Source organism: Streptopelia decaocto, assembly GCF_964273445.1.
Source record: "Streptopelia decaocto genome assembly, chromosome: 2".
NCBI classification, from domain to species: Eukaryota; Metazoa; Chordata; class Aves; order Columbiformes; family Columbidae; genus Streptopelia; species Streptopelia decaocto.
This window is the reverse complement of record NC_138655.1, coordinates 99,160,086-99,185,225: the sequence shown is the minus strand read 5'-3', so window position 1 is coordinate 99,185,225 and position 25,140 is coordinate 99,160,086. Positions and strand designations below refer to the sequence as shown.

The 25,140-nt window shown below is 38.8% G+C and overlaps 1 protein-coding gene across 7 annotated transcripts in view; it reads left to right on the top strand.

The window, feature by feature from the left end:
- The first annotated feature begins 360 nt into the window (after positions 1-360).
- The window catches only part of ATP9B (ATPase phospholipid transporting 9B (putative)), a 165,330-nt gene continuing 140,550 nt past the window's right edge, over positions 361-25,140 (top strand). For 2 of the 7 annotated variants that reach the window (XM_082044700.1, XM_082044699.1), the window contains exons 1-3: positions 414-553; positions 13,747-13,936; positions 15,784-15,957. In XM_082044700.1, coding sequence (XP_081900826.1) covers positions 13,794-13,936; positions 15,784-15,957 — 317 coding nt within the window. In that variant the 5' untranslated portion in view covers positions 414-553; positions 13,747-13,793. Of the gene's footprint in view, positions 554-2,480; positions 2,674-13,746; positions 13,937-15,783; positions 15,958-25,140 lie in introns of those variants that run through there. The other 5 variants (XM_082044702.1, XM_082044701.1, XM_082044704.1 and 2 more) reach the window with 3 other exon arrangements.

Below are 25,140 nucleotides of genomic sequence, written 5' to 3'. Positions count from 1 at the left end.
CCAGACGCGCAGCCTCTGCCTCTTCCTCGTCTTCCTCCTCGTGGCTCACCCGTGTGACGCTTCAGAAGCCGAACTACTAAACTTCACCAGCCTTAGCGAAGGCTCGGATGAGCCCACCCCACAGGCGCCCAAACCGCCACCAACGGCCACCAACCGCCCCGCGCAGGCCTCCCGCGGTGACAGCCCCCACCCCGCCCTCTCCACGAAGCGCTCGGCGGGCCTCGCGCTCGGCGAGCCTCCCGCCCGGCCCCGCGCTGCCGCCACGCCCCCTACCTGGGCCCCCGCCCCCTTGTTTACCCCGAGGCCCCGCCCCACCGGCGCTTCCTTCCTGGCGGTGGCCGTGACGTCAGGGGTCCCGGAGGCAGCGCGCGGGCGGCGGGGGCGAGGCGGAGCGGAGCTGTGACGAGCGGGGAGGAGGGGAAGAGAACGGGCGCGAGGCGGCGGGGGTCGCCCCCAAGATGGCGGACCAGATCCCGCTGCACCCGGTGCCGCGCAGCACCCAGCGGAGAGCGGCCTATTACACCAGCGCCGCCACGGCGCAGAGACACAACAGGTACGGGCAGGGGAGGCGCGGCGGCTTCCCCCCTTTTCTTCCCTCCATCGTCTCTAACGGCGGGCAGGGCGGCCTGTGCCCTTCGCCCAGCCCCGTTGCCCTGTGGGGCTCCGGGACCGCCTACTTGGTCCGTGGGGAGGCCCCGCTGTAGGCCGAGAAGCGGGCTGTCCGCAGCCCATGGCTCTTCCAGGCCTCCGCAGTCCTGGCCGCCCTCTCGGCCCCCGTAGGGGAGCGCATCTCGTTCTCCCCGTGGCCCGGCGGCGGGGCGGGGAGCCGGGACAGGCCGTGGTGGTGGCTGCGGTTGATGCTGCAGGGCCAAGCGGGAGGATGCGCAGGGTGCCCTCTGCTCTACCACTCCTGCCGCCCACCCGCGCACACCCGTGCGGCCTGCGCTCCCTCGGCCCCCTGGGGCGCCCGCAACTCCGCGCAACTCGGGCCGCTGGCCGGTAGTTTACTTATGAGCCGGATGCTCTCGGTGCGTGGCTTCTTTAGGCGTCGATAGTAAATATGTGAGGTAGTTATTGTGTATTAGCACGGTGAACGTTGTTGAATGTAAGAATTACAATAATTAAGTTACCTGAAAAGTACTATATCGGTGGTTATAGCAATTTGAAGAAGACAGTTTAAAGGTCTGCTGTCAAATTAAGTTTTCAGGCAAAGACTGAATGTTTCTTTATTTCCCATTATTCTGAATAATTTCTGTGTATGCTATTATGAGCAAGGAAGAAATTCGCTCCATTACTTTGGTTTGTGCATTGGACAGCACTTTTGCTGGGCAGGATATATGATTATAGGTAGTTGTTTAAGCTTTGTGTTTTTTTCCCTTGGTTTTTGTAGAACACTGGTTGTGGACACAAGAACTGAAGGGATCAGCTGAAGGATCTGAAGTAAATGGACTTTCTAAAAACAGAGTAGTTGGTGCTGTTGTTTGAGTTCAAACCCAGTGCTAAATCTGTTTGATGATGAATATGGTGTATTTACGTCTTTGTCTGAAAAGAGTAAATAACACAAAAGGTAGTTTCAGACTATGCAAAATATGTTAGGCTTAAATTATATTGTCTTGATTCTTAAACTAGATTAAAATATTTTTATGAATGTTCATGACCTCGTAGGACAGTCTGCCATAGTTGTAGTTTTCCCCATCTCACTAATACTGGAATGTCCGATAATTTGTAGTAGGTTTGTCCTCTGTTTTGAGGTAGTGTTGTAATAATTACTGTTCCTCAGAGAATTGAAGCAGGGGAACCTCTTGCTGGAGTCTGTGAGCTTCTCAGTAGGTGTTGTGCTTTGGAAGTAAAAGGGAAAAGGGAAGATTAGCTTGGCAAAAACTTAGTCCAGACCATGAAAGGTATCAGGTGGTTCTATTGTAGCTTACCCAGGAGTGTTTTGGTGATTTGAAAAATGCTATTGATATGACAGGTTGAGTTCATAAATCAGGTAGATGCACAGGTTTACTGAAGGTATGTCTGCAGGCAGTAATTACAGTTATATATACATACTGTTTAAACCTCGCTTGATAAGCAGATTTGGCAAGCTCTAAGATCTAGCAAGGAACTGCTATTTGTTATGGATCTGCTTCTTCCCCTCTATCTTGTCTGATCAATATCATCCTCCAAAGATTGTGGATTAAATTATTTTGGTTTAGATTACATTTTTTACAATTACAGTCTTTCATAATCTATGTGTTTCTCAAGTGATGGTGACATGTATTTCATTTACTGATCTGCCACACAAATGATTATCTATGATTTTCGTTACTTATGTTTAACTAGTTGTAGATTTATAAGACCTTTGACATTTGACAGGTGTTTTATTATGTTTCTTTATTTTGATCACTTGATTAAAAACATTGCTTTTTTGAGCTCTGAGGATTAGAAGAGATATATAAACCTTTTCACTCACTTTAATTCTTTATATTTTTCTTAAGGTGAGTTGAGTAGGCTGGTAATTCTACTTGAAGAATACTGTACCCTGGATTTGTGAGAGCACCTGTCATGTACTTTGGAAGGTGTCCTGTGGACCTGTAACAAAAGCATGGGAATGCTTATGTAGATTCTACCACAAGTGTCTTGTGTAAAGTCAGAGGAAGTTCAGCAGTGCAGAGAGTTGGACTACAACTTGTAAGTCTTACAACTCTAAGCTAGTAATTGAACTACAGTTCGTATGTCTTTATGTATGATTCATCCTGCTTTTCTAATCTTTATCTTCAGCACAGACTTTGATGAAGCCTTGCATTCCTGTGGAAACTGCAGCAAAGGTCCCAATGTTGCAGAAACTTTTAAGAATGGTGAAGTCACTGAGGTCCCTGATATGCAGAAAGTTATCACATGCATATATACATGCGATTTTTGCCTAAAAGAGTGTAATTCACACTTCTAAAGATGTCTAGAAACAAACACCAATTAAAATATAATAGAGTTGATATCTCAGTACTGTGTTTTGGGGTCCCGCAAGAGTCTCTGACTTGCTGTGATTTATTTCTTCAGCGAAGAACTTAGTCTTTTGAAAGTCTTACACGCAGATCCTTAACTTCATTGTGGTAGTGTTTTTAACTCATATTGATTGCCCTGCTACTGTGCAGCATCAGTTAATACAGCTCATCAGTTGCTGACCTTTAGTGGCCTCAAAGCTAGTTTGTGGGATGACTTTTTTTGCTTGAGCTAAGCAGTCTGCAGGAGTCTTTGCCAGTGCTGCTGTAGTTTGCTTTGTAGTGAGGATAAGGAGTTTCTCATTCAGTGCTTGTTGTTAATGTGCTTTGTGCTTATTTTGACATACTGATAGCTTGTATTTTAAAACTGGAGTATGTTTTTCCTCACACACCTAAAGAAATTTTGATACATACCTGAGACTGTACACTTCTGTATAAAACTGTAGTCAGTTAAGAACCATGAAATGTCCAAGGATGTACTTAATGATTGAATATGACAAGATTAATGTGTTTTTATATATTCATTTTGTATATATTAAGACCTGTTTGAAAAAAATTACAAATACATATTAAATGTTACCTGTGGTTCAATGAACACATGCATCCTTTTCTGCTTTTATTTCTGGTGTTTAAGGGCAACTTATTCCTTTTGCAGTAGAAATTCAGGTTTTTTATCTTCTGCCATCTCAGATGGATGGAGAGCGCTTGTTTCAGCACTTTGTCCTTCAGCATGAAGGATCTGCTATCTACAGGAAAAATAGCTGCTGTTTGGTGTTTACATTGTGAAGGGAAAAGAGGACCAAAAAACATCCAGCCTCACCTTAAATGTGCAATGAGACTTAATATACTTGTTCTCCTGTGTTCGACTTTTATTTTTCGTCATCAGCCCCAGAGTAATCAACTGCTAAACACGGGAAGGAAATTAAGTGTGCAGTTCCTGTTTTGTCATGTGAAGTCAATGGAAGGAAAACAAGAAAAAGTAGACAACCCTCATTTATCCATAAGCAAAATACCTGGTTTGTTCAGGTATCTTGCACTTGCTGCTGTCCGTGTATGCTCATATTCAGCTTAATAGGGCTAAGGTGTGAGGTGATGCGAGTCCTGAGCTGGTACCAAAAAATCAGGTCTTAATAGCTGTGTCCAATATTACATAAATTCAGTTGCACTCTGGGTATTCACAAAGGTGATGTAATGAAAAACACTAGCTCACTGGGAGGAATCCTCTTACATGCTTATTCATCATATGGATCACAGTATCATACTTACAAATCACCGCAGTAGATACATTAGGTGGTTGCAGTAGGGCAAATTGTGGAACAGATCAGCTGCTGTTGCTTGTTTCTGTGGTTTGATCACTGATAGAGCCACTCTGTTTTAATGCAACTGGCTATACTGTTACTTTTGATTTCTCATTCTTTTAGGTCATTAGTGAAAAAGAAAATTACACAAGAAGGAAAAAAGAACAAAGTAATAGGATAATATGCCCTTTGTCCAGGTAAACACAGGATACTTGTTGCTTAACAACTGGTGGATTCTAGCTTTTTTCCTGTTATACACATTTCACATAAAATAAAAAAAATCCAGGCAAAATGGAATGGAAGTCTGCAGAACTCAGAGTTTGCTGAGAATCCACGTGCTTCCCTGATAGTTACAAATGTCAGATTTTAATATTTTGAAGAAAGTAAGGTGATTTGATATAGTGATTACTGTTCTAATGCTTTTCTTTTGAATAAAAGCTGTTCCAAGCGATTGTGTAGTTCTTCTGGTTATGGTTTCTGAATGTCTTTGGCTAGGATTCACAGATATACAAATGTCAACAGATAATACTAGGTGCATGTAGAGTAATTCTGTGATTTCTTTTAATTTCTAATGTTATGAAGTGAGCTTTGTTAAAATACTTTGATACCTAGTGCCCGCCTTAAGTTGTTTATTAGAAGTGCATGTCCTAGTTCTGAACTACAGTGTGATTTGTCATAGTTCAGATGTTATTCTTCATATTCCGGTGGCAAATGATATCTGAGGTTTTTTTATATCTGAAATGTAAGAATTAAGAATAAAAACTTCCTCAAATAACTCAATATTATTTACTGAGATCAGGTAACAGTCAGAGCTAATAGGACCTAACAGCTCGTGTAGAATGGTGTTCACAGAAAGCTCATAACTTCTTTTGCCATTACTGTGGGTCTGGAAAGTCTTGCAAAATGTCCATAATTGTTAAAAATAACCTAACTTTGATATGTATCAGTAGATTTTATCTGTAGCATGGGATCTATGCAATGATACTGGGTATCTCTTGCAGTTTTTCTAAAATGTTGCTAGTTCATACAAATCTGTGTGCTTCTGAGTGTTAAGAACAAAAGTTCTTGCAATATTTGGGCAAAGTTTTACAGGTTTCATTGAAATCTGCGCTTCCCCTCCACCCCCAATTGAATGGCTGTACATATTTCATCCTGAAAATAAGTTTGAAAATGGTGGATGAATCTCTGAAGGATTGATGATATTGATATTAATTTGAATTTTAATATAGCTTCTGTGATAAAGCATTATGAAGATGGAACTGAATTTACTTTTGAACATTTGTTTTAAAACTGCTGTTGCAAAGTGATAGTAACTTCTTCAAATATTTGTTGTTTGACTAGAAGCAGTAAATTGTTTAGTCCAGGGACACAAACTGTAAATATTTGTTACTTTTATTTGGTAGAAATAGCATTGTTAATGCTGTTCATCCTACTACTCAGGATATGGTCACAGAAACTCCTGAAAGTTAAGCAGCTGTGGGAGTGTGGAGGACTGGGTACTGCTTGTTAATTGTCTGCATGTGTGCTGGCACACTTGCACTTGCTCCTGGAGAAAGCTCGTAACATCATCCTCATTCCTATGTTGTGATGCTTTGTTTAAATCAGAGCCCCTCTCTTGCGTTGTTTATTATTTCCATGATGCACCCCCTCAGCCTCTTCTTCTGTGACACATGTACAGAACTGGCAACTGAGCGGATGCACCATTACAGATTAGTCTAACCCACTTCTCTGTAGGACAGAAATTTCTTTACTGGAGGTAGCAACCTCCAGTAAGGGGATGTATTGGTTATTACCATGATACCAAAAATAGCAGATGCGACAGGTTCAGCCCATACTTGCTGGAAGTGTCGTGAACTCTGAACCAAAAGTGGTATTCCTGATAAGTGTTTCACATTACAGTTACTAAAATAGGGATGTTGAAGTGTATTGGAAATAAGAACACGTTAAAATACAAAGCTGTATGTTATGCTGATATATTAAAATGTTCATTAAAGTATGCCTCTGTCATTTGTTTCAGCATATGGAGGAATGGATCAAATGCGACGCAAAGAAATCTCTGTGGAATTGTAGCTAGAAAAATTCTCTGTACCATTATGCCATTTTCAATGCCATTCTTAAAAAGCAGATCAGTTCCTTTTTACAGGATCATTATCGCACTCCTGTTTTTTACTGACTTCACCTGAAATTCAAGTTGTTTCTCTGTTTTGCAAAGAAAAATTACTTTTCATTTAAAAAGAAATAAAAATCAATGTCACTGTCTTGGACAGAGATTCAGAGTTGTTGTTTAGAACTGCATCACTGAGTAATTTTTAGTCTGAATCTGAGATGCCATCTCTTAATTCTGATTCTTCCAGCAGAGTTGATTGCATGGCACCTTTGTACTTGGGATGTTGTATTTGTATAACAGTGGTCGGGTCTGTGTTTTCAAGACTCTCTCAAATTTTGTACCACTAGTTTTTAGAGAAATAAGGTAGCAGTATTTGTGTTTGCTTTTTTTTTTTTTTTTTTTTAATGTATGTTCTGTGCCCATTGTTCACATATTCAGTTTCCTGGATAGCATGTTGCTTTGTTTGCTGAGGCCTTTACTCATAGGTTAGCATTGCTTGTTGAATCTGGCACCTGATTTAGGATAGGTGTAGATTCTGAGATTTTTTTTTTGCCTGGAACAAAGGTCAAAGATAATAACTTTTGAAAAATGGCCTTGCCATATGTTATTGTTTTCAGAATTTTGATGCAGTCTGTGTTGTCGTTGTTATTTTAGTTTTTGTGACTTTTGCTTTTCAGAGCAATTTTTTATTTAATGATGAAGGTAATAATATTTCATGCATATAGAGCTGTTCACAAAAGCAACTGTAAAATATTTTTGTATACAATGACACTTTCATTGGTGTCATACCTGAGAAGTAGTTTAATATTTTGCAGATGTAAATTTTGATGGCAAAGGACCTTTAAATGATTTTAGTAATTAATTGCAGTTCTTCGACTTAAAATTACTTAGAACTGTGTACTTGGAAAAAGTTCTCCTTATGTTTGTTTGTTTGGTTTTTTTTCTTCCCTAGTAATACTCTTTCATGCCAAGATAGGTTTATAGACAGTCATAATCATTAGCATGAATCTTCTTAGAGTAATTATTCTGATCTGAAACATTTTAATCACTGGGAAAAAAATGTTTGAGAACTTCAAATTGCTATTGTAGGTGATGCTGTCTTTTGCAATGAGCACACGTGACTGAGTGTGCAGTGGAACAAACTTTGTAAACATATTTCCAAGGTTGTTCATGTTTAAACTATTGGGTTTGTCCTATACTTGCATGCCTCCCTGCTTTGTATGTGTAGTATCTAAATACAGTGATTTGTGGTGCTTGAGCAGGCATTTAGATTGCAAAGAGCAGGGAGAGAAAACAATTGATGGGGCTACAATGTCAATAACAATACCCAGTGACAGTTATAAAATGGTCCTGTTGTTGGGATCAATGTTGTACCCTACTAATTAAAAATAGGGTTCTGGTGAATGTAAATGATGTTTACTCAGGTCCTGCTGTGTTTAGGTATTTCTGGTACCTGTTTGTTAAATGCAGAGACTTGCTCATCTTGTCATGGGTAGAAAAAGATCTTATAGTAGTGCTTTGTAACATAAGCAATGGGGAATAACGAAGGGTGCCTTTTTTTGGTTAGGGCTTTATTATGCAGATCTGAATTTGCTGCATCTTTATACAACTTTGGTCAGAAAGTGTGAGCTAGGAGAGAGAAGGCAAATAGCATTTAGAATATTTGCTTTATGTGTCTGGTGGAACCTGTAGTTTTAGTACCTATGATTTAGCAATTTTTGGTAAGCTACTAATGAAAGAGAGCTGCCTTGGTTATAACTGTAGTCTGCTTTTAGATCTTTATCTCAACAGCTATAAGGGTTTTTCCCTCAGATCTGCATGGCAAAAGCTACCTGCTTTTTTTTTTTTTTTTTCATTTTTTTAAAATTGTACTAGTTGATCAAAGGTGCTGCCTTGTATTTTTCCAGAACGTCTCTCTGCATCATTTGTAAAAGGCTGGGGGCAACTTGATTTATTTGGTCTTATTGTAGTAAATATTATTAATCTCAGTGACATGGTCAGTAGTAAACTTGCCTGCATACAGTAGAAGTAGTTTTTCCTTCTATCTATTTTGTCATCCAATGGGTAAATATGCACTGTAATGGGAGTGTTGTAACAGGCTTTTAAAGATCCTGTTATGCTAGGACCCAAAAGCAAAGTTAACTGTTGAAACTAGATATAGATGTTCAGCTTTACAGATCTTCAGCTTCCTTAAAAGCTGTCTAAATGTGTGTTTGGTGGTGTTTGTTGTTTTTTTTGTGTTTGTTTTTTGTTTTGTTTTGGGTTTTTTTTTTTGTTATAACTGTTGGAGTAATGTGGTTAGTGTCATCTTCCATGTAGACATCTCTGACACGTCTGTCCCTAATAATGCATATAGATTTTTAATAAGTTTGTGTGTATGGATTTTTTTTAGGCCAGGACTTGGAGTCAGAGCCTTAGAAGTAATGCTGATTAGGGGTGCACTTGCATTAGAGGCACAACTAAAGCTATATAGGGACAAATAGTGGCAAGCTCTAATCAGTTCTAAAAACTTCTGAAAGAGTTTTTCTGTGTTTTGTGTTTCTTTCAATTTCATGCATTTACCTGTAGAAGGTTTTTCCATTTTCTGCTTCTGTTGTAATCTAGGAACAACACGATTGTTTGGTAGTTTAACTGAATTTACTGCTGTGTAAATCATAGAGGTGTTTGAAATTATAGGGTAAAAGTAACTTACAGTCTTCAGAAATGAGAAGAATATTTGCAAAAGTAAGTGTCATTTGATTTTTCTCAGGTGGCTTATAGCAAAGCAATCTGTTTTATGGAGACACTGGATATTTGAATAAGAGGAGCAGTTATATGAAAATGCATTATATACTTATAAGCCTGATTATGGATGAACCTACATTTCTTAATAATTTTTTTTTTGGTGCTGTTGTGCAGTTTCCTAGGATTTTTTTCCTTGTTATAGATCAGGGTCTGAACAGTTATGACAGTGATACAGGCAACCTACAGCAGCTGCTGCTTTGGTGGTTTGTCCTTTAAGAAACAATTCTTGCTTTTTCTATAAATATGCCTGTCCCTTTCTTCGTTATTCCTATTGCATCTCTACAATTTGTCAATCTCCTTTATCCTCAGACTGGGAAGGTGTTAATCTGGTTAACCCTTGGAGGAATCATTGGAGGTAGAGCAGGACATGCTTCAGACACATTGTGCTGCCTACTCCCTGTCGTGGTTTAACTCCAGCTGGCAACCAAGCACTGCATAGCTGCTTGCTCTGCTCCCCACCCCCCCCAACAGTGAGATGGGAGATAGAGTGGAGAAAAAAGTAAAACTCCTGGGTTGAGATCAATACAGCTTAATAGGATAGCAAAGGAAGAAAAACAATAATAGTAACGATAAAAGAATATACAAAATGAGTTACTACACAATGCAGTTGCTTATCACCTGGTAATCAGTGTTCAGCCTGTCCCCAGGCAGCAGTTCCCTGGGCAGCTTCCCCCAAAATATATGCTGAGCATGACATCATATTGAATATTCGTTTGGCCAGTTTGGGTCAGCTGTCCCAGATGTGCCCTTTCCCAATTTCCCATGCACCTGGCATGGCATGAGAAGCTGAAAAGTCCTTCACTACTCAGCAGCAACTAAAACATCAGTGTGTTATCAACTTTAGTCGCATTGTAAATCCAAAATACAGCACTATAGCAGTTACTAGGAAGAAAATTAACTCTATCCCATCTGAAAGTGGGACGCTCCCTCAGTCTTTCCTCTGTCCATGACTAAAAACAGAGGGAGTTCTGTGGCTGGCACAAGCCACTAAGCCAAGTGGCCAGTGCTTGGTGGGATGGGCATGGTCATACTGGGAAGCAGTGATAGCTCAGCTGCCAGTAACTTTCTCAGCTTTTCTACTCAGGTACTCAGGTGCCCAGCTGCAGTTTTTTCCCCTGCTGCTTCTCTTCCGTGCTACTCTGCATCCCACAGCCATCTATGTGCAGTTCTTGTGTAGACTCACGGCTGCACATTCCTTTTCCCTCCCTCACTAGGTTTGAGAAATACTGCTTTAAGAAATCAGCTTTGTTTTTCCTTCTTGTGAATGGTATATATATATGGTATATAGCGCAAGTGGTAGGTGGCAAGGAAACAATATTTATGCAGTATCTGACAGTGCTTCTATCCTACCTGGGTCTTTTGAGCAGGCAGGTAGAAAAATCCGTAATAGATACTGCTTCTGCATTTGTTGAGTAAAACCAGAAAATCAGGCAGTCATGATTGCCCTGCCCTTCACACCTTTCTGCTGCACCCTTGAATATTGCTCTTTTAGAACAGTGGAAGGCTGGCAGAAAATACAGAAATAATTATGGATCCAAATAGGTAGCCAGATTAAATTTAAATTAATTAAAATGATTTTCATTAGCGGTTATGGAACCCATGGAACTTAGCAACTGCATCTAATTTGGCAAACAGCTATCAAAGTGGAATGATGGTGATACAGGTGACTTGAGGCATCGTTTTCATAGCAGGGTTTTGATTTTAAAATGTTTATTTTACATGGTTTCTTTTCACTTAAATCTGTTAAATGATATTCCTAACAGTAGTCAGATTTTGTTGAAAGTTGTTTAATATTAATGTTCTTTTTTTCTTGGGAAACCAAGATTTTTGTCAAGATAGTTGTCTTCATACCTGACTTAGTAGCACTCATGCTGAGAGTTTTGATGTATTCACTCTGGCTTCTTTATTCATTTTGCTTTCAGTGCTTCCCTATTTTAATAAAAGTTTCTAGGATTATACTTAATTGATTTGTCACTCAAGGAAAATCAGCACTTCAAGCAATTAAGTGCAGAAAAATACTAGGTAACAAAGGCATAAAGATTTTTGTCCTCATCCTGGTTATGAAAAATCCATTATTCATTATCTTATTGTTTTTAAATACTGAAGTACAATTTTCCAACACAATAGCAAAATTGCTTTTGAAACAGAATAAATTGCTTGCTAGTTCAGAGGCTGTATTTTGAAGTCAGGATTACTAAACATGATGGTGCTTATGTACATTATCTTCACTACTTGGTGAAGCTCCATATTTAAAAGTGCAAATGTAGATACTGATTGTGGAAAAAAAAACCATTTGTTTATAATATAATGGAAAAAAAATAAAGGAAATACGGTATGAATGTACTCTGCAAATACTACCACACTTACAAAAGTGGATTTAAATATTATGTATGTCTGTGAGCGTATTTCTCAGCCAAGTCTCTCTCCCACAATTCTCTTGCATTAGCATGTTCCTTTAAGAGAGACTTTAACCATGTTTGCTGTGTTACCTTTGTGTAGAAAAGATACTATTTTCTGAATTGGACACTTGTTAACTTTGTACAGAAGTCAAAGGGATCTCTTAGATATTGCAAAGTATCTCCAGTACAGCTAGCAGATTGTGATTTCACTGGATGGTGTTACAAATACACTATTAATTGTTTGGATGTCTAAAAGCAAAACACAATGCAACAGAAAGCTCTGTATTAAAACTGATAACGTAGTTTTCAGATTTAACCAGGAGAGATTATATTGGGTTTTTCTATCAAGATTTTGGGCTGAATACTGCTCAGGGTGCTGTTCTGTGTCAGCAGAACTTCCCCCTGCTCAAGTGGGGCCACCTAGAGCTGGTTGCCCAGGATCACGTCCAGACAGCTTCTAAAGATCTTAACGGATGGAGATGCCGCAACCTTTGCTGGTGCTTTGTCATCCTCACAGTAAAAAAGTGTTTCCTGATGTTCAGACAGCACCTCTTGTGTTTCAGTTTGTGCCCATTGCCTCTTGTCCTATGACTGGGCACCACTGAAGAGAGCCTGGCTTTGTCTTCTTTGCAACCTCCCTTCAGGTATTTGTCGATGTTAATAAGATCCTGCCCATGCCTTGTATTTTCCAGGCTGAACAGTCCAAGCTCACTCAGCCTTTTCTCATAGGAGAGATGTTCGAGTCCCTTAATCATCTCCATAGCCCCTCATTGGACTCTTTCCAGCATGTCCATGTCTTTCTTGTATGGAGGAACCCAGAACTGGATGCAGGAGTTCGGTGTGTGGCCTCACTAGTGCTGAGCAGAGGGGCAGTGTCTCCTCCCTTGACTTGATGGCAATATTTTGCCTAACACAGCCCAGGATACCAGTAGCTTTCTTTGTGGTAAGGGCACATCACTGACTTATGTTCAACCTGGTGTCCACCAGGATCCCTAGGTTCTTTTCTGACAAGCTCCTTTCAAGCTGGGTTGCTCCCAGCATATACTGGTGTGTGGGGTTGTTCCTCACCAGGTGCAGAACTTTGCACTTGCTGAGCTTCCTGAGGTTCTTGTCAATCCATTTTTCCAGCCTGTCGAGTTTGTGCTAAATGGTGGTACAACCATCTGACCTGTCAGACACTCCTTCCGGTTTTGTCATCTGCAAACTTACTGAGGGTGCACTCTGGCCCACCATCCAGATCGCTAATGAAGATGTCAAACGGGACTGGACCAGTACTGACCCCTGGGATATACTGCTAGTTATTATCTAGTCCAGCTAGGCCTTGTGCCAGTGATCACCACTCTCTGAGCATGGCTGTTCAGCCAGTTTTCAGTCCAGCTCACTGTCTGCTCATCCAGCCCCTGCCACAGCTTGTCTATGAAGATTTTATGGGGAGACAGTATAAAAGACCTTACTGAAGTCCACGTGGACACTATCCACTGTCCTTTCATCTACCAGGCCAGTTATTTCATCCTAGAAGTTTATCATGTTGGTCAAATATAACTTCCCCTTCGTGAAGCCATGCTGACTATTCCTGAGGATTTTCATGTCCTTAATATGCCTGGCAATGGTTTCCAGGATGAGCTCCCCCATGTCTTTCCTAAGGATTGTGGTAAGACTGACAGGACTGTAGTTCCCTTAGTCTTCCTTCTTGCCCTCCTGAAAGCCAGTCTTGCTAGTCAAGAGTGAGGCAAAGAAAGCATTCAGTACCTCAGCCTTTTCCATGTCCTATATAACACTCTCATTCAGCGGTGAGCCCACATTTTCCCTAGTCTGTCTTTTGTCACCTATGTACTTACAGGCTTGTCTTTGCCATCCGTGTGCAGATTCAATTCCATTTGGGTTATAGCTTTCCTAGCTTTGTCCATGGATGATTGGACAATGTTTTTTGTTTTTTGGTTTTTTTTTTTTTTTTTTGTTTTTTTTTTTTAATTCCTCCCAGGTTACTCATCCTTACTTCTACCCTAGCTGTGCTTCCTTTTTCATGTCTGAGTTTAGACAGGAGGTCCTCGTTTATCCAGTCAGGCCTCTTGACACTTTTGCCCAACTTCCTATTCATTGGGATGGAAATCTTTTGAGCTTGGAGGAGCTGCTCCTTGAATACTAACCAGCTTTTTTGGGCCTTTTGTTCCTTCCAGGGCCTTATCCCATGGGAACTCTTCCAAGCAGTTCTTGAAAAGGCCAGATGTGTTCTACTGATGTCCAGGGTTGTGAGCTTGCTTGCCAACCTCCTTTCTGCTCTCAAGATCTTGAGCTCCATCATCTCATGGTCACTGCAGCCAAGGCTGTGTTAAGCCTTCACATCCCCATTGACCCCCTCTTTGCTTGGTGAGTACAAGGTCCAGCAGAGCACCTCTCCCTCATTGGCTTCTCTAATTACTTGAAGGAGGAAATTATTGTCAAAGCACTTCAGGACCCTCCAGGATTGCTTATGTCCTTTTGTGTTGTGTCTCCAGTAAGTATCAGGGTGGTGAAAGCACCCATGAAGACTAGGGCTTGCAAATGTGAGGCTGCTCCTGTCTGTTCGTAAAGGGCCTTATTGCTTGTCCTTCCTGTTCTGGTGGTCTGTAGCAGACACCCACTAATGTCACCTGTCCCTGCCCGCCCTTTAATTCTAACCCAGAAACTCTCAGTTGGCTCCCCAGGCAGAGCTCCACACACTCCCAACTGCTCTGTCACTTAAAGGGAATGGATTTTTGCTTTTGTTAATTACTATTTATATATGATTGTTTTGAGGCTGCTGTGAGGAAAACGGGACAGTCCCAGGACACACATTGTAAGAGGTGACTATACAATACAGCTTCAATACAGCTTCATAAAAGTCCAACTTACTGATTCTGTGCCAAACACTTTTTTGTGTGTGACTCAGTCCTTTTTTTTTTGGAGGTTTTTTGCTTGTTTGTTTTCTCTGAGCTCTAGGAATTATTATTCACTATTCCCAGTGCAAGAATAATTTCAAGGTAGATAAATTGCATATTACACAAATAATTGATGATAGTCTACTAGTCTTCTGAACTGTAAAGTATTTGAGAAATTCTAAAAATACATACGCAGAATATATGTTGATTTATTCTGGTCAGATACTTTCTTCATCAGCTCTTCGAATTTAAATACTGCTTAACTACCATTACCAATAGTGTCAGGTAATATTTTTTTATATTTAAAAGCTTTTGCTTTTGTGTTCAGTTTGATGTGTTCTTTGTGTGTTTAGTAAGCATTTATGCAGCCAGTTTTTCTGAGCATGTTCTTTATGGTGCATTTTTATTGATTAGGTTTGTTGAATGTGTTAGAGCATAAACGTAGATGATCTTTGCTTGACTATAATGTTAAATTATTTTTTTCTAATTAATATCCTTATTAGCCATTTTAATAGTCTGTGAAAGGAAACCTAATAGTGCTATTTCTTTCAATAATTTTCCCAATTATATAAAAATATGAACTGAGTAAGTTACTCAATTCAGATGCACTTAGGGGAATTTTCTTATCAAATATTCCAGTGTTTTGTCTTGGCATAAAAAGCATTCCAGAAATGTAAAACTGAAGTGGAGAATGGTTTCTGGAGAGGAAAGGACTTTCCTTAGCTTAGTGTTGTTTCCATAGGTCCCACAGGCGAATCTGTTTTGACTTGCTGAATGTTTTTGTGCAGAATTTAAAAAATAACTATAATGTTTAAGTAGTTAAAACTAAGATTCCGATGAGTTGTGTAAAAGTGTGACTCACATAGAGGGTTGTGCACACAGAAATAGGTATCAGGAAAGCAAGCTAAAGAAGCTCGGTAGAAATCTAGTCTGTAGTTCCATGAAAACTCAGTTATTTGCATCTGTTACAAACTATGCCAAGTAAATTCTGTGTAACAAAATCTTACAAGGAATCCTTTGAAAAGTATGAAGTTACAGCTCTGTGTGTACAAATTACATAAGAAACAAGAATTTCTCTAGAGTGATTTATACTATGATTGACAATGATTGCAGGCCTTTTTGCTGTATCACACGTTTTTAACTCAAACTGGAATTTCTTGTTGATGTGTTAGCATCAATACATGAGCTATTTAGATGAAAATATCTCTCTAATAAAGTTCTATATAGCTTAAAATAACTTTTTTACTTCAGGAGATTTCTAGTAATAAAAAATTATGTATTCACTATTTACTTAGTATCTTTATTTCATTTTGCCAGGTACCAAGTGGAAGATGAGTCCTCTCATTTGGATGAAATGCCGCTAATGATGTCAGAAGAAGGCTTTGAAAATGATGAGAGTGATTACCATACTCTACCAAGAGCTAGAATTTCTCAGAGAAGAAGAGGCTTAGAATGGTTTATCTGCGGTGGCTGGAAGTTTCTTTGCACTAGGTTTGTTACATACCAGTACTTTTTATGAAACTATTAAATGAATTAAGTAAATAGTAACTGTGTGTTGTGCAATATGTACAGAGTACCAGAACACAATAATTTGCTTGTCACACACCTTTTTGATTATTTTGCCTCCATTTTACCTACTACGATGTTACCAGCTGTTAAAAAAAAAAAAAAAAAGTTCTCAAGAGCTGCTGCTGTGTACTTCTCCTGTCTGCTTCACTGACTTGCAAGAGAGGCTTTTAAGAGAGGTCATGTGCTGAACTTGTACTAGTCTGAGATCCATAATATGGCATATAAACCTGGTCTTCCCTTCTACTCAAAACTACATCAGGGTATAGGGATTGAACTTTATTTTGCTTTTGATGGCATTAGTGTTTTAAGTTGACTATATATTTTTTTTTCTGATGTCACTGAAAAGAAAAAGCAAATTCATTAACTGATGATTAGTTGACACTTCAACTTTAAAGGTTAAAGGATATGCGGAACTTGTGGCCTTGGAATGAATTACAGCCGGAATCGGCTCTTGTGATTTGGTTCTTATTTAGAAGCTTTTGTACTAAACCCTGCTGTATGCAGTTGCGTTGGAATAGTAACTTTCTAATGAATTGATAGAAAATGTCTAAATACAGAAATTGCTATTAGGATAATTGAGATACATGAGATTTTATCTCACATGATAAAATCTGAGAATCAGTCAAGTGAGTGAAAAGAATAGCAGATGATTTTAGAATTGATTTAGATAGAAGTCTTCACAGGTGGTTTTTATGGCTCTTAATAAATTCCAAGAGACCTGATACTATTTTTTTAACCTAAACAAAGCTGTATTTGTGCACTTAGAGAAATAGTTTTGTTATGTGGGGGTTTTTTTTATATGGTTTTACTGTTGGCAGAAAAATAAAAACATTGTAGAAGAAGTAGTCACCACAGATTAAACAAACTTATCTGTTATTAATTTTATTATAGGGAATAAGTGTTGGGAAAGTAACAGAAAGGAAGTAAGGTAGCAAAGTTCACAAAAGCAGTGCCTGTATGTGCAAATGATTTTTGGAAGCAATGTTTCTGTTAGAACTACCATTGTTTAAATGAAAAAATACAAAAAAAAACCAAAAAAACCCAACCAAAAAACACAATACATTTTTAAGTTTTTAAAGAGGCTGTTAATCTTTCAGGCATATGAAATACCTTTCAAACAATACACTTCAGGTGAATTCAGCTCTTAAAGTATTAGTTACTGTGATTAGATTCCTGTAAGTTTCATGAAAACAGGTAGACCAGTAAAGACTGCACCCTGTAGCTCCCCCAACAGAAAATTTACAGTGTTTTGATAGAAACGGGCAATTGCAAGATGAGTTTATGGTGGAACGAATTAACAATCATAAGAGAATGTCACAAAAAAGTGACATGGATACTGAGGATTGAAAAATTCCATGTTCACAGAATTACAGAATGGTTGGGGTTGAAAGTGACCTCTGGAGATCATCTAGTCCAACCCACCTGCTAAAGCAGGTACACCTAGAGCAGATTGCACAGGAAGGTGTCCAGGCAGGTCTTGAATGTCTCCAGAGAAGGAGACTCCACAACTTCTCTGGGCAGCCTGTTCCAGTGTAAAATAAAGAAGTTTCTCCTTGTATTCAGATGGAACCTCCTATGCTTCAGTCTGTGCCTGTTGCCCACCATCCTATTGGTGGGCACCACTGAAAGGAATCTGGTCCCATCCTCTTGATATTCACCCTTCAGATATTTATAAGCATAAATAAGGTCTCCCCTCTCAGCTTTCCCTTCTCCGTGCTGAACAGACCCAGCGCTCTGTCTCTCATCGTAAGAAAGTTGCTTGCTTTTTAAAATTGATAGGTAGATCTCAGCTTTAAGTGGACCTCAAGCCTGGAAACTTTCAAAGTTATTCAACTTATTAAATAGAACTTGAGTCGTATTTCTGATGGATTTTTGAGAATAAAATGAACAAGGAAATTGCCTTATGGATTCATTATTTTGCCGCATGTTTTACATATGTTACTGCTAATGTAGGTGTGTGTAAAAGAAAAGCCCTCACTAAGATGAAGGCCTTAGAAGAATATGACTTCTGCTTCACTGGTTTCCTTAACTGAATTTGGATACAGTAAAGAGTCTACTCAGCCTTGGATTTATACCTAGAGGCATTTAATCACATTAGTGTTTTCTATAACAGAACATCATAGCAGATAATTTTAATTCCTAGCAGAAGCCTGAAATTTCAGTAGGATATTAGCAGCCAGAAGATACTCCCACAAGAAAGGTGCAGTTATCTGCTTAGATGAGATGGGGAAGATTAGCTCAAAGGAAGGTGAATCACATGACATCTTTTGTACTGGTCCAGTCAGGCTGGATAAGAACCTCATCTTGGGTGACCACATCTGAGTGAGTATAGTGAGTCTCTAAATACCTGTCACGGTGATAGGGATGTTTCTTCTGGGCTGAGAGCATCACTGAGGCTTTGTTACTGGTGGAATTCAGGGATGTGCAGTCAGTGTTATGTTATTCTTTTTGATGGTTTCTTGTTATAATAGATCTTCCTGAAGTTTTGCTGGACGCCATACAGTACCAAAGTTTTTGAAATGCCTGTTTTGCAGTTCATAAAGTTGCCTAGGGTCATGCCAAAGATCATACAGAAAACCCGGAGGATACTGTATTGTCATACATCCAGTTATTGCTTACACTGTGTAGTAGAAGGAGTTACGTTGTTTTTAAGTGGTGTGAAGTATCAGTTTGGGATAGAATTGGGTGTTGATTCCTTCACACTTGAAATGGAGAGGAACATGTGAGAAAACAATTTTCATTTGTGTTGATGGTGGATTATTCGTGTCATGCAAACAACTGAAACTTATTTCCAGAATGCAAACTGCGTTCTTTTAAGTGTAATGTGAGATTAAATACAGCGTAGCAGTCTGAAACATGTTCAGCTGAACAGAATTTAAAATTTCACTCTCTTTTTATGAAAACCAGTATCTCATACCTGAAACAGGGCAAGGTTGAAATCTCAACTTCCCCATCCAGAATTTCCTTTTGTTCTTTAAACTAAATAGTAAATTTTTCTAAGCTGCAACAGAAAGATGAACACAATAAAAGACTGGGCATTTGTCCAGCTCAGGGGCCCCCGATTTCTATTGGGTTCTCAGTGAAAGTCTTGTGTTTGTGTTCAAAATCACTTGTTGCAAACAAACAAAACCCCCATACCCTGTAGGGTTTTTTTTGTCTGTCTTGCATTGCTAGGATTAATTGCATTTTTGTGAGAGGAAGTTTTCTGTCCTTTTACTTTGCAGCTTCAGAATTTTATATTCTATAGATTTTTGTTGCTGCATCGCAAACTGCTACTGTTTAGTTGAAAAGGTTTCACTCTTCTGGCAGGAGAAAACACTGAAGATCTTACAAAGTTCACTATACTTTATAATTGATTTTGTGAAAATCCTTTGTTTGGGTTTTAACTTCTGTTTAGACAATAGACTGGTTGATTGAAGTTGAGTGGCATGAACTTTATTTGTAAATCTGCAGCTCTTTAAACAGTTTTTACATTTACAAGAAAAAAATCATAATTAATTAAATATTTTCTTTGAGTTTGAACAAACTGAAGACTTAATTCAACTAATACAACTTTTAACTTCAGGAACTTATTATTTCTTGCTTTCATAGAATAGTTAAAATGAAACTTTGTTATAAAGCAGCTGTTTGGAGGCTGTAATCATTTCACCTTTAACTTACAAATTCTCTTCAAGCTTGTGAAATTATAATGCACATAGATCAATACTCCGGAGTTCTTTTGGCTGGATTGATTTCTTTCTCATGAGATTTACATTCCACTTGTTATCAAAAAACACTTTGTCCCTATGAAAATGGTGCCATTGAATGGCATTTCCATATGAAGTGAAGGGGATATCAAATGCTCGGATTAATTTAGGCTCTGAGATGGCCTGTACGCTTTCAATTAATCTGCAATGCATTTGTTATACAGAAGCATGGGAAAATGCTGATCTTTTAAGAATGACATGACCACTGTGTTGCTTTTGGCCTGATTACTGAAGCTACCTGTTGAGTACAATAATTACAGTATGTTTTCTTTGCAGAACTAGTTTCTGCAACTTAAAGCCTAATAAGGAAAAGCTGACCCTTGCAGACAATATAGAGCTTTTGTGCTATCTTTCCATTCTGATGAAAATGCTGTTTTGTGAAAGATACTGGCAGTTAAACTTGTAGGATAAAAGTAATGAAAAGAGAAAATAAAAAAAGCCTTTATGATTAGAGCTGTAGAGTCAGTCAAGGCTTTTACTTTAGCTTTTGACTTGGAAAGATACTCTCTATTTATGAAAATGTTAAGTGTCCTTATTTAACAATTACTCCAGGCTTTTTTTGTTGTTGTTTAATATGGCATCAGTTACTAATATGAAGACTGTGGTTATTGTTCCTTCAAATAAAAAAAAAGTGCATTAGGAATCAGGTTGGTAAAAAGCCATTTAGTAGATATTTCTTAAAGTTGTTTTATGAATTAGTTCATTTCTTCATATATGTAATCTTTTGGATTGATACAGGCAACATGGGTTATAGGTAGCTTAAGAAAAAAGCTTTCTGTGCATGTGTTGAGTTTTCTAGGCAATGGCGTTTGAAATAAATGCATAAATCAATGTGATTTTTTTTAATTGCTGAATCCACAGCATAAGGTGTAGTTTTTACATTAAAGATTTCGGAAAAATCTGAAGTGTGTCTTTAACATGCTACATTATGTTTTTAGGATATTTTAAGCTCTTCTGATTTATCTGCTGATGATTGTTTCGTGCAAATTTAATAGGTAAAAGAAGCCTATTACAGGGTCCGTAGCCTTGCACAAAAATAGTTTTTATATTGGGGAATGTTAATTTGCAAACAGATTAAGTGTGTGTTGGTATTGATAATCTGAGTTTCAAAAATAGTGGGTAGACTTTGTTGTTCTTAAAAATCTACATTAATTTAAATTGATTAGGATTTCTGAGGCCAGCACGTCTATCTCTTATTCTTCTTGTGATATAACAGTGATTACTGCTGAGACTGTAGAGTCTGGTTTTTTTTTTTACTTTTAAGGTAGTAAAACTCATCTAAACCATTACAATACTGATTTCGGCATAACCTGTAATATTTCCATCATCTGACGTTTCCTTGTGTCTGAGAACTTGAGTGTTGTCAGCTCTGTGTCAGTCAAATCCCTTTTATCAAAGATACGACATTTGTTTCCTAGTCAGACATCATTCTTGTCTTTGTAGTTTTTGTTATTTGCTAAAGTGATGGTCATTAAGGCGTCTGTTTCAGCTTCTCTGTCAATCTGTAATGGAAAAAGTCTTTTCAAGAAGGGGAAACTCCATGGCAAGGAAGGCAGTAGAGTTCAGTTGCTTTAGTCAAATGTGTAATTTTAGCAATAGAGAAGTCCTCAGTGTCTGAGGAAACTCTTCTGCAGAAGAGACTGTGCCTAGTCACGTGTTGAGTCTATTTACAATTTAAATTCAAAAACTGATTTAAGCAATGCCAGATTTTAGAGGCTGTCAGGAAATTTCTGCCTGTGGGCTTGTAGACAGAAGTTGTCATGCTTGTTCATTTTTCTGGGAAAAAAAATATTTTCCTTGGAACTTTCTTGCTATGGTTCTCTTTCAACACTTCTTACTATACAGCTGAGCTGTCTTTTCTGTTTGTATTGTCCTTTCCACTCCCCCTGCCCTGGAAGCTAGTGCATTTAAACCTTCACTTCCATGAGCAGTTATCAAGTGTAAATCTGAGCTGACACTGAGTGGAATCATTCCACCTTTTCCTGAAAGCACATAGCCTGTGTTGTTTCAACTATTTTTACAGTTTGATAGATTTTCAAGATTAGGGGGGATCTAACCGAAAATACTTGCCTTTTTTATTCTGTGTTAGTTTACAGCTGGATGCAGTTGCATGAGTATTTGGGTCAGCACAAGGGAAGGGGCAAGAATCTACACCTTTGTTGTAGGAAGAGGGGGGTACTGACCACTGCAGCAGGATAGGGTCGCAGCCATTAAACTGATCGTGGAACTGTGACATAGAAAGACTGCTGTTCATTTTGTTTTAAGTTTAAGTAATGATCCAAGTAATTTGATTTTTCTGATTTGTATGTTACTAAAAAACAGAACTGAATTTTGAATGTTGAACTAATATCGTTACAGTTTCTACAATAGAATAATTCTTGGTTTCTCTTTAAAAGGGATGGGGAAAGTTGCTGAATGGTTTTATATTTGTAAAAAAGAAAATGCCAGTTTACATGGTATCAAACCAAATTGATGTCCATCCCATAGTGAAAACTTCAGGGAAGAAATCTTAGGAGTCCAGCATTTAAGAATGAAGTGTTTTAAATGTCAGCTTGTGTGTATTGGTCTAGTGACATTTCCATAACAAAGTGAATGTTGCTTTGAATTATTTTACTTATTGCATAACTTCTAGTTTTCTTTAAAAAGAGCCTGGAACTTGGAATTCAATTTGTTCTTGGCAAAATTAGTTTTTAATTGGGCTGGAATAATGTAGGCTACAGACAAGAACATTTTGAGCGGGACTGTGGCAAAGTAAGCTATCAGCCTTCCTTCCTTGCATATTTGTGTGTACCATGATTCTATAATTGTGGAAAAACAGAATAGGAAAGGACCTTAAGAGTTCATCTAGTCGACCCGTTGCCTGCACAGGATGAATTACACCTGTCACTTATGTCTGATCTAGCCAGATCTTAGAGACCTGCAACGGTGGCAATTCCACCCTCGTTAAGTCTTTCTTTCCACCCTAGTTGTTAAAAGCATTTATTCACACCACCCTCCTCTTTATTTATGTGCCACAGTTGAAGTCTGTCATTACTTAATCATGGTGAACCTAAAAAATAATGGTCCTTTTGCTCTTTCTTTGCTGTTTCTGACATACCTGAAACTGTATTATGTCCACACTCAGCTTTCTGTGCTCAACTCTGTTTCTTCTGGTGTATCTAGTAGGCAAGCCTGCCTTGCTTTCTAGACATGTAGTAGTTCTGTTGCTCTTTTGTGTGGTCTTTGTTTCCCCAGTAGGCCTGTTTCTTGAAATTGAGTATTCCAAATGCTACTGTAAACCAACTGAGATCTTGCTAGCACTGGATTGAGAAGAAGAAATATACTCATGATTTGCTAGCAGTGTGCCTGTCCATCCTGACCAGTTATATGATTTTTTTTAATTTTTTTTTTTCCCCATTTCGTGCAGAAACTGAGTCCTCTTCTTCTGGGCAATCATCTGCTAGCTCTTTTTCAATTCTGTATTTGCATAGTTTTATTATTTCTGTGTAAACGTACTATGTTGCTGTTTTGCCTTTTTAACTGTGTTCTATCTCTTCGAAGTAGTTTTTCTAGTCTGTCATGACAGCTAATCTCCTCTTTGCATGTATTCCTGTCTCTTCGAGCTTTTTGTTGTCTGAAAAATGAAATATTTGATAGTCTAGTAAGTAAGTTCTGGATCAGTAAGTTCTAGATGGAGCTTTGCAGAATTTTACTGAAATTATTTTGGTTTATAACAAGCTACTCTGCAATTATGACTTTTCCAACTGTGTCAGTTCCAAGAACATGTTCCTGACTTTGCTGATGAGAAATATCTTGACAGCTAAGTTTTATTAGAGACATAGAATCATAGAATAATTTGGGTTGGAAGGCACCTTAAAAGGTCATCTAGTCCAACCTCCCCAGCCATGGGCAGGGACATCTTTCACTAGGTCAGGGTGCTCAAAGCCTCAGGATTAAAGAGAGGACATGTACTCTTGAGCAGTAATGCACCTGGTTCTTCTCAGAGGGAAATTAGTTCCATTTCAGAGGTTGCTTTTGACATGTCAGTCAAATGCATTGACTATACCAAATTCATTCAGGAAAAAATGTTGAGGTGACTAGATTGTAATTTTCCTCTCCTGTTCTCAGTAAAATCTTTTACGTTGGTTGAATACAACTGGTAAAAGATTCCTAATGGTTACTTTTTTTTTTCCTCTGCATCAAAAACATTATCAGTATACTCAAAAACCTCAGTAGAAAATGTGTCACTTGTCTTTACCTTCAACTTCACCTGCTGGTGTAGCTGAAATCCATTGTGACTAGCAAAGTCTGTGCTTCATCTGCAGCAGATGCTCACAGAAGGTCTATCTGATCAGTCTTCCTGATTTACTTGCCTAAAACAGACTCCTAGCATGATTAGGGCACCTTCCACCAACATTAAAAAATACAGGTAGATTCTCCTTTAACATATGGGATTGTATAACAAGCATATACAATATTCACCATTGCAGAGATCATAGAGTCATAAAATATCCTGAGTTGGAAGGGACCCACAAGGATCGAGTCCAACTCCTGTCCATGCACAGGACAACCCCACAGTTCATACCATGTGTCTGAGGTCATTGGCCAGTCTCTTCTTGAACACTGTCAGGCTTGGGGCTGTGACACCTCCCTGGGGAGTCTGTTCCAGTGCTCCAGTTTTGCGCCCTGTGTTTACATAGTTGTTTTTTTTTCATAGAATCATAGAATCATTTTGGTTGGAATAGACCCTCAGGATGATTGAGTCCAACCATAACCTAACTCTGGCATTAAACCATATCCCTAAGAACCTCATCTAAATACCTTTTAAACACCTCTAGGGATGGTGACTCCACCACTTGCCTGGGCAGGCTGTTCCAATGCCTGACAACCCTTTCCATGAAGATTTTCCTCTTGTCCTATCACTTGCTACATGGGAGACCAATCCCCTCCATGCTACAGCCTGCTTTCAAGTAGTTGTAGACAGTGACAAGGTCTCCCCTCAGCCTCCTTTTCTCCAGGCTAAACAGCCCCAGTTCCCTCAGCTGCTCCTTGTCAGACTTGTGCTCCAGACCCCTCACTAGCTTTGTTGTTCTTCTCTGAACTCTCTCTGGTACCTCAGTGTCTTTCTTATGATGAAACATGCTTGAAGATGGTTGACTGTGGCATTAGGTATGCTTCCCTGTTATGTCTGTTATAGGCAGCCCTATGGAAGAAATTAGGATTTACAAATTATGTGGTAATTGTATACAAAGCTAACAGAAGCCTTATTTCCTCTGCAATCATTAGAATAATTTGAGTATCAGTAATAAAAGGTAAAGAGTTTAGCCAAAGGGCTGTAAGGTATGATGGATGAATTAATTATTGAACAGTGGGAGAATTT